The 16,854-nt window shown below is 40.0% G+C and overlaps 1 protein-coding gene across 1 annotated transcript in view; it reads right to left on the bottom strand.

Moving 5' to 3' along the window:
* Positions 1-4,400, bottom strand: part of IFIH1 (interferon induced with helicase C domain 1) — a 50,160-nt gene extending 45,760 nt beyond the window's left edge. Inside the window, exon 1 of the mRNA XM_028510530.2 lies at positions 3,527-4,400. Within this exon, the coding sequence (XP_028366331.1) occupies positions 3,527-3,979 (453 nt within the window). The 5' untranslated portion in view covers positions 3,980-4,400. The remainder of the gene's footprint in view (positions 1-3,526) is intronic.
* Between the last annotated feature and the right edge of the window lie 12,454 nt (positions 4,401-16,854).

The following is a 16,854-nucleotide window of genomic DNA, read 5'->3' as shown; positions in this document are numbered from 1 at the left end:
ACTATAATTGTTTACACTTCGAACTGCCCAGGGCTGAAACATGCACCTCTCTTCAACTGCTCCAAATGATATTAAAACATTATGAAAATGTTTATGTGATCATTTCTTTTCCAGAATTCATGACTAAGTCAATAAATGGGCCAAGATGTCCAATAAGCATCCTAGCGGAGAAGCAGGTCAATTCGTGGGCAATCCTTACAGTTAGTGATCATTCTATTGTAATGATTCATAAAGTGACTCTTGTACTTATTTCTGAGTCACCAGTATTCACACAATGTCTAGCTTTTGCTAGACATTCTTTAACTATTTGTTAGAAGAATGAACACTGATCAACACTATAACATAAGCGCCATGAAAGCACAGAAAATATCTGTGTTATTCTCCAATCTTTTCATTATCGTGGCACCTTTGTGCCATTCTACAAATTCATAAATGAATAAATAAAACAATTATGTAAGTTTCTTTGGGTAGTCACTGGACACAAAATTAAATCCAGGGTCATTTTCAGAAGCTGTGCTATGTGGGGAGGAGCGCTAACATGTGGAGATTGGAATCCTAAACTAACAGACCAAGTAAACAATGTCTACTGGAAAACAAGAAAAGAATGAAAATGAGATATGATTTTTAGAAGTCCTGACTACTTCGTTAAATGTTACTTTAAGCTGTCCAAAAGCAAATTTTGAACTCTTAATATTACCATCCATCCATTCCCCAATGTCTGCCATGATTCATTATATCATGTGTTTTCATCTCTTATTCTAGACAACTCTTTGGAAATAAATTTAACCAACTGCTTAAGTATTAATCAATATGTATTCAGTACCAACCCTGTATCTAGTCTTGGTTAGGTTCTGGGAGCTTAAAGGTAGAAGGATAAAGTTTATTCCTCAACTCACAGTTTATAATCCAGGGACTTTAAAAATCAGATCTCAATTAACCTAAATCCCTGAAACTGTAAATTCACAAGAAAATGTAACCAAATGAATGATAATAAAAGTTATCATCATCATGGCAAAACAGCTCTTTACCATATATAGCTTTTCCATAAACATGATTTTGTGTTTATTAAATTCTATGGGAGAAGAAATTATTATTATATTAATTCTCATGGGTAAACTTAAATCAGGGAACTTAAAAAACTTGGCCCAAAGTAACATATATGATGAGAAACAAAGATGTTAAGTCCAGATCCTTCCTTTCCAAATTCTCATGCTTTTCCCACTGTACTTTTCCATTTAAGATAAACATTCATCAATGGCCTCCATATGAATAGATTCCTCTAAACCTAGAACATCTTTCCCATTGTTCACCATGGTATACTTCTTATTCTGATGACACATGTAAAATGATGTGTACAAAAATCATTCCAGAACCTCACAGAGACACTATTCCTCTTTAAAGAGTTTCAAATACATAGCCCCTCTGTCTTTCAGTGCCTCCTTTGAGATATGAATCCAAGGGAGAGTTTGGGTTGTGTTGGCCTTAGCTGCTACCAGTACACAAATGTCCCTTTACTCTATATCTTTCTTGTGTCAACTCCCTTGCATTACTGCTAGCTGCCTCCAAGCTTGCCAGAATCAAGAACTTGGATAAAATCTAGCTGGAGGAAATTCAATCCAGGCAAGACAAAAGTGATGCTGATAGGCAGAAGTATTTAGAGTAAATAAGGAAAAGTGCTGTTTCGCTGGCAATCGGGACATCATACCCACCAAACATAAACAGCTTTGTGGTGTTACTGGACTCTGTTGCTTCTGGACTTCCTAACAGCTACTGTGGCGGAAAATGCCATCTTCTATCTCCAGCTGGCTTGAAGGCTGCATACTGTCTTCCAAATTAAGATTCTGCCACAGTGATGTACACATTTGTCATATCCAGCTGGACTACTATAATGCGTTCTAGCTGGTTCTCAATACACAAAACTACATAAACGTTACAGACAACAGTGTAAAGTAATTTACTTGTTGGGAAAACCAGCCATCAAAATTAGATGCATGTTTAGGTTTTTGGACAAGCCCCATAGCTGTCAAATCTACAAGGGAACATGAAATTTAGTCACTAAAGACTAAGTCACAGATAAGCTGATATGAGTCCAAGGCCCAAAACTTTGTAATGAAGATGCCAACAATTAATAAGTCAAAAAAAAAAAAGAAAGAATGAAAGGAAATGATAAACTCATAGCATGTTAGACAAGGCCTTTGACTTTTAGTCATAGGTTTATTTTCCAATTTGCCTTTCAATATAAGACTTTTGACCTATCACCCTGAATAAGTCAGATTCAAATAGGTTACTACGCCTGTAACTAGTAGTACACCCTTACTTGTTAGAAAACAATTAACGATAAAACATTACAATAAGTATAAAGTCACTTGCAAAATTCACCTTGTGGAAATGCTACCTAAAATATCCACTGCTCCACTAATATGAAAAACTGCAATTAGAGACATATTTTCTCAATGAATCTTCAAACTTGACACTCAGAGAATGTTGAAACTCCAGAGGAAAAAAAAGTGTGTATATTATATGTGATTTCCCTATTTAGGCCAAGACTAAATGGCATAATGTACAATATAGGCAAGAGATTGATGAACACCTTCTCTGAAGTCCAGATAATAAATATTTAGGCTTTTTGGGCTATCCTGAAGTACAAAAGCAGACATAATCTGTAATGAATGAACATGGCTGTGTTTTAATAAAACTTTCTTTATGCCCTGGCTGGCATAGCTCAGTGGGTTGAGCACAGGCTGCGACCAAAGCATCGCAGGTTCAATTCCCAGTCACTGCACATGCCTGGGTTGCAGGCCAGGTCCCCAGTGGGGGCCATGTGAGAGGCAAACACACACTGATTCTTTCTCGTTCTCCCTCCCTTCCCCTCTCTAAAAATAAATAAATAAAATCTTTTTTAAAAACTTTTCTTTATAAACACCAAAAATTTCAAAATCTAAAAGCCAGTCTTCGCTTTTGGGCCTGGCAAAACCAGTAGCAGTGTGGATTCAGCCCGTGTGTCATGTTTTGCTGATCCCTGTTCCGTGGCAGTGTATTGAAAAAGACATAAAATTTCACACCATCAGTCCCTAAATCACTAGCTCTGCCACTGTCTTCCTAGGAAACCTTGGGCAAGTTTTTAACATACCTCAGTTTTCTCATTTGTAAAACAGAGTTAATAATGTTATACACCTCAATGGATTATTCTGGTAATAAACACTGATAATACATTTTGCAAAATATACTAATTGCACACAGTAAGCATTCAATAAATGTTATCTATTAGCACACATTATTATTCTAGAATTAACTCTTGCTTATTTCAGTGAAAGAATTAGAAAAAATGGCCTTTTTCTATTTAAATGTTCAAAATCATATTTTAAGTGCCTAGATATTCTTTTTCTCAATGAAGGGGGAAGCCAGATTTACCCAAAGATGTCAAAGAACATCTGGAATGGGGCCAAAAACTGACCAGCCCTGAGATGCAAATTCTGCCTAAAAGCTCAACTCCATCTGGTACTGACAATCGGGTACCGACACCTACCCGATTTCTGTCTTCGATTGTCAACAGTTCCACCTCCACACACTTATCCAAGACATCTCTAACCAGAAGCTTGTTCACCAGAGTGGGCTGAAGGAGGTTCAGCAGTTGGAGACACTCATCATGATCGTTCTCAAACGATGGTGACGGCAAGTCTGTGAGATCAGGGTTCACGTAGCGGGCAGCTAAAGGGTTTCCTGCTCTCCGGAGGGCGTCCACAAATACCCTCGTCCAGCCCAGGGGCCAGCCTCCCTTCTCCAAGGTGCTCAGGAGCAGTTCAGCTGCGCAAATGTCCCCCTCCGTGACGGCAGTCCTCTGAACCTGCTCTTTCACCTCTGCAGGCAGAAAGTTCAGGTAGTCCAGCACGGGCTCCACCTGGATGTACATCTTCACTCTGGCCCGGAAACACGAGATGAGATATTGGAAGCTCTCATCTGCAGAATACCCGTTGGACATCTTTCCTTCTCAGAAAAGGCGAGGTTCTCCCAAGCAGACGGACAGGTTGCTGTTCTCTGCTCAACAGGTGCTATGTGGGTACCACTGTCCGTTGCCTTGGAGTAGTAGGGTCTGCCGCAAAGTGCCTGACAGCAAAGGGGTTGGCCACAGGGACCCCCAGGCCCGCGCGGCGGTGCGGCCGAACCCCGCGGGTGGGCAGGTGAGCAGGTGCGCGGGGTGTGCCCGGGAGACGCAGCCGCGGGAGGACGGCGCGGACCGCTCGCTGCCTCTGCAGTGCTTCCGGGTGGAAACCTGGCAGCCGCCGCCGTGCTATCGGCTGGGAGCTTTTGAGCCCAGCCGTTGGCTAGGCAGTTCGGTTTCTGTTTCGATTCTCCTCTTCAGGAGTTTCCAAACGTCAGCCGCCGGGCGCGGGTGTGGCTGTTACGTCCCGGAGGAGCCACCCTTTGGTCGGTTCTGGCAAGGGGAGTCCTTTGGCTGAGCACTCCGCGGGACGAGAAAAGGAAAGCGAAGTCGCCCGGCCCCTCCCGCCCCTCCAGCCCCTCCAGCCCCAGCAAGGTAGCCACGCTCCGGCAGTGCACCACCTGCGGGCGTTTTGTCTTCCTTGCAGGATTCTGCTTCTTAAATCAGACTTCTTTCCCACGGCTGTCTTGCAACACATCCTCGTCAACTAAAATGTGGAAGGCAGGACAGCGCGTGATTCGGGACTTTCCAGCCCAGAAGTGAAGAGAAACTGATGCCCTACAAGAAGGAGTTCGCTATAGCTGGAAAATGCAGGCCGGTCCAGGCCCCGCCAGGGTGGTAAGATTGCAAAGGACAGGTGGAGAGATGAAGCTAACAAGGAATGTTTCCAGAAAGGTGTAACTGCACAACCTCAGGATGAAGTGACCACTGCACCCTTTCTAGATATAAACCTGACGTCCCGTGGGTCCCCAAGAACTAAAGGTTTCCTTGGGGAATTTCTGAGTGGATATGAGAAAAGAGTAAGTCATGACAAAGTTAACTTTAGTGGCCCATTTGTAGACCAGAGTATTTATTTGGCTCTGACCAGGGCCTGGTGAAAGACCCAGGGATACTCTAACCACCAACTCAGTTTAGGAGGAAGCCAAGATTGAAGGTTTTCTATCTCCCAGCACATGAATTCCCCATGTCCTTTCATATACAACTTTCCTTTAACAAAACAAAACAAAATCCCCAACAACTTATTTTTGACATAGCTGCCATTCTTTTCTTGGATTCAATACAGCAAGTTCTGGCTGAAGTAGCTAGGAACTTAATTAGCAACTAATGTACCAACTTGTAGTAAACATCAACATTTGTCTATGTCATGAGGGGAAAAAAAGACACCACACTGAAAAATGGCAGCTTCATTTTAGCACAGAAGCCATATAAACATGAGTCCTCAGGTGCTACTCAGGCATTCCACTGCCTTGCATGACTGTGGGGGGTAGTCTATATGCTTCATGATGAGAACCTCATGGTCCAGAATTATATGGAGGATCCAGGGGTCATTTAGGCTATCAAAAAGATATATTTAGGAAAAGTAATATGATAGCAAGTACATTCAATGATGTTTGGATAGGCAGGGAAACTTGGTCATGCTTTGGACTGGATAAGGAATGTAGAGTCTTTGTGTTTACCAGAGGCATACAAAATATCCAACAGAGCACTGTATAGCAAATTAATTTTCTATATATTACAGCTAAGCCTTTTTCTTCCTTAAGTGATTGTATGCTACTTGGAGAAAGGACATACTTACACAGTAATTAGTGCGGTATAAATAGTAAGACCTTGATGATTTCCCTGCTGAATGGGTATTTTATTTGCCATGACTTTAGCTCTGGGCCTCGTCTTAAACAAGTGAAAGCTGCTGAAATGAAGTGAAGCCTTGGCCTTATAGGTGAGGCTGATTTGTACTCTTCTTTTCTGTTTCTTCATAAAGCACTATTACATCTTTTCTTGATGTTAGGAGTTGACCTTGTACCTGGGTAGAAGACAATCAATTAGATGTTTCCACAGTAGTATTCAAGTTATTAATTTCAGCTATTGATTCTACAAAGATATCTTTTGGGCTACTACAAGCAAGTGCCTCCCCCCACTACGTGCAGGCAGGTTTCATTCGTATATTCAACAAAAAACAAACAACCAAAAACTTTCCGTCCTCTCATAACCATTTTTTTGTTCTTTAGTTTCAAACACTGGGTAATAAGAGGTATTGCTGACTAAATACAGGAAAATAATGGGATCTTTTAACACCACAAAATCGCTGCTCGTCTGAGAGAGGGTCAAAAGCAGAAGTTTCAGTGTTTGTGTTCAGATTATGTCATTCATTCATTCAATTATTGAAAAAAACATACCTACTATATGAGCAGCACTAATCAAGGTGCAGTTAAAAAAACTGAACAAACTCTCTAATTTTGGGGGAACTCATTCCAATGGGAGTGGGAAGGCAGATAATGAATCATAATTAGAAAATATAGTGAACCAGGTGATATGGCAAGGTCTCTTTCTAAGTATTTTTTTGATGCCCTTGTTATTGCGATCATTTTCTTTATTTCTTTTTCACATAATTGGTTGTTAGAGTATAAAAGTACTACTGAATTTTGTATATTGATCTTGTATCTTGAAACCATTGACTTTGTTAATGAGGTCTAACACTTTTGGTGGAGTCTTTAGCGTTTACTACATGTAAAATCATGTCATCTGTAAATACAGACAATTTTCATTCTTCCTTTCAAATTCTGATCTCTTAAAAAATCTTGCACGATTGCTCCAGCTAGGACTTCTGGAACTCTGTTGAAGAGGAGTGGTGAGAGTGAGCACTCTTGCCTCGTTCTTGACTTTGGTAAGATTCTAGATGATAATGAACATTCAGGTTCACTGGCTGCCTTTCCAAACAGATGCCCTCTCCCAACTCTCACCATCAGCATCACATAATATCCATCAAAAACAATTCATATTTACTCTCCAGCATGAGTAACTCTGCTGGATGCGGACTGAGTGATGAGACTAAGGTGGGGGTACCCAAGGGAAAATAGAAAGCAACCTCCTTTGCTAAGTGAAATAAGCCAGGGTGTGAGGGACAAATACCATATGATCTCATCTTTAACAGGAACCTAATCAACAAAGGAAAAAAGCAAGCGAAATACAACCAGAGACATTGAAATTAAGAACAATCTGACAGTAACCAGAGGGGAGGTGGAAGGGGATAAAGGGGGGATGGAAGGAGGGGTGTTCAGGAACAAATATAAAGGACACATGGAGAAAACCAAGGTGGGGGTACAAGCAAGGGAGGGAGATGGGTTTAACTGGAGTAGGGGGAGTAATAGGGGATAAATGCAGACAACTGTAATTGAACAACAATAAAATAATTTTTTTAAAAAAGAATCTACCATAACCTTGATAGCACCCCTTCTGGAGGAAGGAGGTTGAGGAAAACAAAGCCAAACCATAGTCTCTCAAAATGTATCTTTTTTCTTCACCTATATTTTTGCATCATGATTTACTTTATTTTCTGCCTTTTATTTCAACAGATGTTTTTCTCTGTCAAGTTTCTTCTAATAGCTTTCACTTTCATCCTTCTCCTTGTTTTCTAAATGTGTTTCCTTTTCCTTTCTCCTTTGAAGTAGACCTGCCAATCCTTTTTAAACTCCAAAGACATATTTCTGTCTCCATCAGTTTTAAAAGCCACCTTTTAGCATTTTCTTCTTTAAACAATAAGTCAGGAATACACTGCATAACAGATTCCCACTGTTACCCAACTTTTCATTTGAGTTTTCTATAATTAAGAAGTAGTAATAATCAGAAGAAGGAGCTGGAAAGAAATCACGAAAGACAAGGACCTACAGCCAAGATTTCTCTATCCAGCAAAGCTTTCATTTAGAATGGAAGAACCGATAAATGCTTCCCAGATAAGGTAAAGTTAAAGGAGTTCATCATCACCAAACCCTTATCTGAAATGTTAAAGGGACGTATCTAAGAAAAAGATAAGATCAAAAATACAAACAGTAAAATGACAGTAAACCTATAACTTTGGTTCGCAGCCCAAGTTCAATCCACTGAGTAAACCTATAACTATTAACAACCGAACCTAAAGCAAAAACAAAAACAAAAACAAGAATCAACTAAGCAAACAACTAGAGCATAAACAGATTCACAGAAATAGAGATCACTTAGAAAGTTATCAGTGGGGAGGGGGACAGGGGAGAATGGGGGTAAAGGTACAGGGAATAAGAATTATAAACAGTAGGTGCAAAATAGACAGGAAAAGGTTAAGAATAGTATGGGAAATGGAGAAGCCAAAGAACTTATATTCATGACCCATGGACATGAACTAAGGCCGGGGAATGATGGTGGGAGGGCGGTACAGGGCAGAGGAGAATAAAGCGGAGAAAAAATGGGACAACTGTAATAGCATAATTAATAAAATATATATTAAAAAGAAGTACTAATAATCAAAGCTACCACTTGTTTAAAAATTTTATTTTAATAGTTGTTCAAGTATAGTTTTCTGTCCTTTACTCCCATCCCAGCCTACCCACCCATCCCTCCCCACCTCCCTCCCATTTCCAGCCCACCCCTAGTTTTTGTCCATGTGTCCTTTATATTTGTTCCTGTAAACCCTTCCCATTCTCCCCTGAAATCCCCCTGAAATTCCCTCCCCTTTCCCCTCTGGTCACTGTCAGCCTGTTCTCTATTTCAGTGTCTTTGGCTATATTTTGCTTGTTTGTTTGTTTTGTTGTTTAGGTTCCTGTTAAAGGTGAGATCATATGGTATTTGTCTTTCACTGCCTGGCTCAAAAAGCTACCACTTTTTTTGACAAATCAAAGCTATAATTTAAAGGCTACACATGGTAGTAATGTCTTTTCCAAAGAAAAATGACAATTAATTTAGTTTAATAAGGAAATCCTTCTAGAATTATCATTGTTTTCCTTCGTTTGTTTACTAATTGTGTCAATAAAGAACCTACTCTGTGTAATTTCAACTTAGATACCCTTAGCCTTGAGATATAGACCTGTGATTAAGCAGAGAGACTCTGAACTCAGGATGTCAGAATTCACATCTCAGCACTGCCTATGAATTGCTGTGTGTTCTTTAGGAAATCACCTTGAATTTCTCAGTTGTAAAAGGAAAATGATACCAGTGCCACGTCATAGGTTGTTAAAAAAATAGATTGGAAAGCACTTAGCACCAGATATGGAATGTTGTATTTGTTCTGTGAATGACTGCCAGCGTTCTTATACAAATAATAGATGAGATGGTACTATCTCTTAAAGAATGTACACTTTATAGTATAAGGAAATAAATTAGTAATGTACACAAACACTATGTAATAACTATCCATGTAGTTGAGTTTCTAGACAGTTTTTGCAAGTATTTCTGTTCCTTTTTGCCAGAAACAGAAGTTAATATGCTGACTTAGCAGAAAAGTTTATTAAAAGTTCCTGTAATAGCTTTATATCTCAAGTAGGTCCAAAACAGAAAAAGGAATTCTGGCAAAGTTTACTAGATCTTGACACACATTTCTTTAATTACTTCCACCAATTCAATTACAAAGTTTTGGTTTTAAGTGTGCACATGTAAAAGCTTTTCTATATAGCAAACACTTCCAGCCAAAATTTTTATTAAAATCAGGTATCAGTGGAAATTTTTCCAAATGCTCCCTCTATAGCTTAAGTCTTTTCAAAAAGTTAGTTGCACATGTTTGTGTAAAAACAGTCCCTTGCCCCAAAGTCATTGACTGGCTGTGCTTCTTTTACTTTATTTTAAAATACATGCTTAAGAGCACACTACACTCAGATGTAATTAGAATGCTGTTGTCTGTCTTTTCATTGATACCATGGTTGACAGTAGCTGGTAGACACTTTGGAATTAGCTCTCTGAACCTCTGTCCATTCCAGCTGACTGGTAATTGCTCTAATTCTTAGTACCCACCCCATAGAATTGGTTAAATATTTAATTTCACCTCTGAAATAGTATAACTGACAAAGTTTCTAAGTAGGAGTAGGAGTGTTATAGAATGAGTTACTGAAATCAGCTATTGCGATAGACTGAACTTTGGAGTTGCTAAATCACAAATGCTTCATCTAACATTTTTAAAAAATAATAAAGTATTGTCAATTGAAAATATTTTTATTAATGCACTAAATTATATTGATTACATTTAAAAATGTTCTTTGATCTTCATCTGATCTCTTACCTTTTTAATTTATATTCTATGATGTTATTATAGTTGTACATGTAAATATTTTCTAAATAAATAAATATATGTTTATTAAGGTTCATGCTCATATATTTTTACTGATAAGGATCAAGAACAAATTACTTGGAGACTGCAGCTGTAGAGAGCCCTCCAAAGGGTAGAGGTTGTGCTGCATTTGAAGAGCAAGGTTATTAAAAACAGAGGAGGAAGATGTGCAGGTGAAAGGAGAGAACTGTAGAATGAGATGAGCAATTCAACATTTAAATCTTGGAATTACTAAACATGCCAAGTTACCAGTATTATTATTGCTTTACAACAAATGTCAGTATGCCTGAAACATGAGTATATTTTATATCCTATTGTCAGACATCCTGTCCAGACATGTTCTTGAATGGAATATTTTTTAAAAATTTATGTTTTATTTAAAAAATATTTTATGCTCAGTGTAGAAATATCATATAATATTGCAGATTTATGAATTACTTGTAATCCCATCACCCAGAGATAGGCATTTATAATATTTCCAGTGTATTTCCTACCAGTCTTCTATTATGTAAATATGTGTGTGTGTGAATACACACATTGCACATTTGTTCAACAGAGAGTGAGCTGGGATGGTCCCAACCGTGAAGAAGAGATCTCTAGGGAAGGGTTGTCCATAGCAGGAGTGTGTTAACATGCCACGTGGAGGAGGAGCCCATGAGAGCATCCCTGGGATAGAGATGCACAGGCTCTTTGGGCAGCAATGCCTAATATTAAATAACAAGTTCACTCCTGTGTTATACTTGTTGTACTGTATGCACGTGCGTGTTGCAGGTGTACAGATTTAACAGCTTTGGGAGAGCTTGCACAGTCCCTCCCAACACTTAGAACTGGTGCAGAATTTTAGGGCTCATTTAGCACAGATGGTCATTTCATTGATTCTTTTTCCCTCAAATGCAGTGAAAACATCAACAGGGACTATTTTACTATGAAGGTGATTTTTAAAAATTTATAGACTAGTCTAAATTACTAGTCTTTATTACTATAAGTGATCTGCTTTAAAATACTTCAAGGTGAAGGATAGTGATTTTAATAGATGAATGTAAGTAAGGCTATAAGCATGGACTGAGTGAAAATTTGTTTTTATGCATTTCAGAATGCATATTTCTAGAATACACTGCTTATGCATACATACATGTGCTGTATGTTGTTAATTAGGAATTAAGAATAACATTAACATTTAGTATTTGTGGAACACCACAGTAAACTACGGAGTACAACTGGGCTTCCTCACAAAATGAATTCTGAAAGCTAACCCAGATTTTTGGGGGAGGGGAGGCAGTCACTGCCTGCGGCTCATTGTATTCCCTGAAACCCTAATGACACAGCGTCTCCTCTGAGGATCCGGCAGACAAAAAGCAGTCCAGGCCAGCCCTACACATTCCACTGCATTCACTCTTCTCAGAAAGGAACTAAATGGGGAAGCCTTCCCTCGCTTTCTTCCTTAGGCTCCTCTGTGCTGTGACCTGCTGGCGATGGTGTTGCCTCTGCCGCCACCTTGTGGCGCTTTCACTATCAAATCTTAACTGGGTCAAACTGGTTGGGCCGGTTTCAAGGAGATAAAATTGTCATTATGTGAATTTTTTGACAGGTAACACAAAAAGGAGGTAATCTATATTTCCCAATGGGAAGATAAAACCATGGTTATACTTTAGTATAAACTTACAGTACTATATTTTATAAAAGCTGACAAAAGCATAGAGGACTAATTGATTTTCTAGTAAGGACTATCCCCATCTTGCGAAGGAAGAACCAAGATTCATAGAAGTCGTACTGTAGCCCAAAGTCACCCAGCCAACACATGAACTAACTTGGAGTCAATTATCAATCTCTAAGATGTAATAGTTATTGCATAGTTCCTTTGAGTTAGCACAGATGATAATGACCAGAACCAATTGCTTTAAAATGTAGGTTTTATTCTTATTCTGATACGACGAGGACAATAGATAAAGAGATGATTGCCATTGAAAGAACAGTTTGTTACAGTGTTCAAGACGAGGTGACACACCACTGCCGTGCAGGGCCACAAGGGGGAAGCACCAGACTCAGTCAGGAGGCAGAAGAATCCAAGGGAAAGCCTTGGTGGGAGCCTTGATTTTAGTTGCCGTGGGAAAGGCAAAATAAAGAGGGTTAGAATTGGCTAGTTCGAATAATTTCAGCAGGCTCTGGGCCTTAGAGGCCATCCTTAGGTGTCTGATGTCTGGCCCTGATGAGCTTAGCGCACAGGAATGTTGCCTTTTGGAGTGTAAGAGGCAGAGAGAGGAGTTCATTCACAGAATATGGGCTCTGGATTGGATAGTTTACCTATGCAGAGCACACTCCCCTGGTGACTTGTTTGCCCTTAAGAATTGACTAGTTATTGTAAGGGGCAGTCTCTTTCCAGCCAGCCAGGCCCCAGGTGCTAGATCATCAAGAATACAGAAAGAAAAGAAAATATAGTTAATATACTAGTTAACAGACTTTCTTTTTATTTTTATATTGTCGTTCAAGTCCAGTTATCTCCATTTTCCTGCCACTACTTTCCCCTGCCCCACCCACCATCCCTTCCCACCCTCAATTCTACACCTTTGTCCATGGGTCCTTTATACACGTTCCTTGACGACCCTTACCCTTCTTTCCCCCTTATCTCCTTCCCCCTACTCCTCTGGTGACTATTGGTTTGTTCTTTATTTCAATGTCTCTGGTTCTATTTTGCTTGCTTGTTTGTTTTGTGGATTAAGTTCCAGTTACAGGTGAGATCATATGGTATTTTTCTTTCACAGCCTGGCTTATTTCACTTAGCATAATGCTCTCCAGTTCCATCCATGCTATCTCAAAAGGTGGGAGCTCCTTCTTTCTTTCTTTCTGCTGCATAGAATTCCATTGTGTAAATGTACCATAGTTTTTTGATCCATTCATTTACTAATGGGCACTTAGGTTGCTTCCAGCACTTGGCTATTGTAAATTGTGCTGCTATGAACATTGGGGTGCATAGGTTACTTTGGATTGGTGTTTCAGGGTTCTTAGGATACAATCCCAGCAGTGGAATTGCTGGGTCAAAGGGCAGTTCTATTTTTTAGTTTTCTGAGGAAATTCCATACTGTTTCCCACAGTGGCTGCATCAGGCTGCATTCCCACTAACAGTGCACCAGGGTTCCCTCTTCTCCACAGCCTCGTCAGCACTTGTTGTTTGTTGCTTTGTTTATGATGGTCATTCTGACTGGTGTGCAGTGGTGTCTCATTGTGGTTTCAATTTGCATTTCTCTTATGGCTGGTGGTGCTGAGCATCCTTTCATATATGTCTCTGGGCCCTCTGTATGCCCTTCTTGAAGAAGTATCTGTTCAGGTACTTTGCCCATTTTTTAAATGGATTATTTGTCTCCCTGGAGTGGAGTCATGTGAATTCTTTATATATTTTGGACATCAAACCCCTGGCTGAAGTATCATTGGCAAAAATGTTTTCCCATGCAGTTGGTTCCCTTTTCATTTTGCTGATGCTGTCTTTACCTGTGCAGAAGCTTTTTATTTTGATGAAGTCCCTTATGTTTATTCTTTCCTTTATGCCACTTGCTCTAGGGCACATATCAGTGAAAATATTGGTGCATGGAATATCTGAGATTTTCCTGCCTATGTTCTCCTCTAGGACTTTTATGGTGTTGTGACTTGTGTTTAAATCTTTTATCCATCTTGAGTTTATTTTTGTGTATGGTGTAAGTTGGTGGTTGAGTTTATTTTTATTTTTTTGCATGTAGCTGTCCATGTCTCCCAACACCATTTGTTGAGAGGCTATTTTTGCTCCATTTTATGCTTCTGCCCCCTTTGTCAAATATTAATTGACTGTACAGATATGGGTTTATTTCTGGACTCTTTATTCTGTTCCATTGGTCTATTTGTCTGTTTTTGCGCCAGTACCACACTGTTTTGATTACAGTGGCCTTGTAATATTGTTTGATGTCAGGTATTGTGATCCCTCCTACTTTGTTCTTTTTTCTCAAAATTTCTGCAGTTATTTGGAGTCATTTATGGTTCCATTAACATACTTTCTTGAAATAGAGTATGTGAACAAATGAAATCAGTGAGTTAATAAAGAGGAATTGTCCTAACTCTGCTATTGGTGTTAATTTACTATCTGCATGATATGGTTACTTGATAGTTTTCTACATGAATATTTCCCAAATATCAATGAGAAAGAAATATCAAAAGTGACCTAAATATCAGCTGATTGTTTTTCATTATTGAAAAACTGTGATAGAATTGTAAGGTTGAAGATACATGTTTTGCTTAGTTAATCCTTTCCAGGTTAAGATCATAATCATTTAACTTTCGAATTTATACTGAAAAAGCTCTATTGTAGGCACAGTTTGTCCAATAGAATTCAGTTTTGTTTCCTTTAAACAGTTTTTACTTTAGGTGCACATTTATTTAAAATAGTGTACAGAAAGATATTTTACACAAGAATTTTGATTTAAATATTTGATTTTTCTTACCCACATAACCAGGCATTTGCTATGTCACCACCTACCACTCTACGGTACTTTCTCTTCACTTAATTGTGTTTTCTTATATCACTAATTACCATATCTGCAATTTATCAGTAACTGGTGCCCTAAGGCTTGTGTTGCTAGGTTACGCCCTCCTTTCTCCCACCCTCCTGCCCCTGTTTCCTGGGCTGGTTGCCACAGAGCCTCCTGCAATGTGAGGCTCAGGTCTGTATTGGAATCATGGTGTTTGAATAAAAAACTAGGTCTCTCTCATTCTCTCATCTGCATAGCTTAGTTGCTCAGGCAAGTATTTGGGTGTAATTAAAAGAGAGATTCACCATTCAGTATAATGTTTGCCTTACAGAAAAATTCTATAGATTGACTCTCTAATTGAAGAGTCGTTAAATTTTGACAGCATTGTAAGTCGTGCATCTTCTTTTTCCTCACTGTGTTTGTTTTTTTCCTCTTGCCTTGAAGACCTGTGCTCCACTCGCCTCTACACTGAACTGTTCACTGGGAGGGTGATCTTTCTGGATTATATCCATAAACTCCCGTTTCCTCTGGTTTCTGATTGGGAGCAGCCAATGGAAGCACTGTCAGGAGATCAGAGGCAGGAATAAGAGTGAGGTTATGATATTCATTCCCTCAGATCCCTCCATTTAGTTCATTCGGCATCCCTCTACTACAGGAGACATTAGGTGGCCCTCAGCATACAGCAATTCTCTCTGCATTTCAAGACTGCTTCTTTGCCCTGCCCCTCAGCCTAAGGATGGTAATTGATCCTCACTCACTGTTGCTTGCCCTGAGATGCTCTATCATCCGTTATTGGTACCTCTTAACTACGTGAACACCTTTGTAAACAGTAACTTTATAGCAATCCCTCAGTTACTGTGTTTGAATGTGCCATCTGTTTTTTTGGTGGATTTGACAGCAATTGAGTTTTATGGCTAAAGGCCAGAAAGCAAGACAAATGTGTTATGGTGGAATGAGTGGCCAGAGGGGAAACAAAGGCAGGGCCCTTGCCATTGCAATCTAACGAAACAGAAAGCTAAAAGCAAAGGCTCACCCACTGATCCGGTAATCCTGAGCCTGGTCTGATAAGGCTGCCAAGCATTCTGAAAAGCACAAGTCTACTTTGTTAGTGCAGGAGGTCGGGGGGAGGCCTTTGAAAGTCTGTGTGTATCATCTCCACTAGCTGGGGAAAAGGAGAACCTTGAGACTATGTATTCATTCCAAGGTCTAGAAGAGAGAAGGGAAGGCAGACTACAGGGCCCCCCAAAAAAGTCTATAAAACAACTTTGGTTAATTGCCTGCCCCTTGTCACATACACAAAATGAACAAATAGAGTCTGGAGCAAGATAAGGATTCGGGCTAACAAACCCCACCCATACCTACATTTGGGTAGTCACGTCTCCTAGGGAAAGCAGACTCCACACCCATCAATATGTAACTTCTTCACCCCCACCCACCAACTATATAAGTCCTTAGAACAAAGGACTTGCTCTCTCGGCTCTTCTTGCCACATGGGCGGGAGGGGGCAGCTGGAGCCTGGCCAGGGGGTCCCTGGCCACCTGGCCTCTGGCAACCTTGCTTTTGCTTTCCCATTCATACTTAGCACTAATAAACTTTGCTTGCCTGCTAGCCAGCTCACTGATTCCTTACTACGTCGGTGAGAAAAATCTAAGTTTCTGGGAGTTTCTTCTGTAATATATGGTGCCGTGACTCAGACAGTGACTCGGATTCCACCCTTTGTCTCCAGCAGTTTGGAACCTAGTGAGTGTGGTCTCTCACCTCGGAGGTAAAGGAGATGCGGCACTGTGGGGGTGGGGCATTCAAACAAGGTAGGCCTGTGTTTGGAAGTAGAAACAAATCTGAAATGAGTGCTTGGGTTCTGCTTGCCCAGGGTTCTGAAGACAAAAAAGGCACCTCCTCCCTCTGGCCCAGGTTCTCAGGAGTCCCTAGGTGTGTGGAAGTCTCACAGAGGTGTCTGAGGTCAATCCCTAAGATGTTGAGGGGCCTCATAGGGAGCTGCCATCACCCACCAGCCTTAGGCTTTTCAGCCTCTAAACCTGGCCAGAAGAAAAGTTAGTTTACACCATTGGCCTGTTGTAAGCTTGTAGCATTTCTCTTTCATGGGTGGCTTCTAGTGTGTCTCTCCCCCAGGTGGCTTTCTT

Source organism: Phyllostomus discolor, chromosome 4 (assembly GCF_004126475.2).
Source record: "Phyllostomus discolor isolate MPI-MPIP mPhyDis1 chromosome 4, mPhyDis1.pri.v3, whole genome shotgun sequence".
Lineage (NCBI taxonomy): Eukaryota > Metazoa > Chordata > Mammalia > Chiroptera > Phyllostomidae > Phyllostomus > Phyllostomus discolor.
This window is presented reverse-complemented; position numbering and strand designations above follow the sequence as displayed.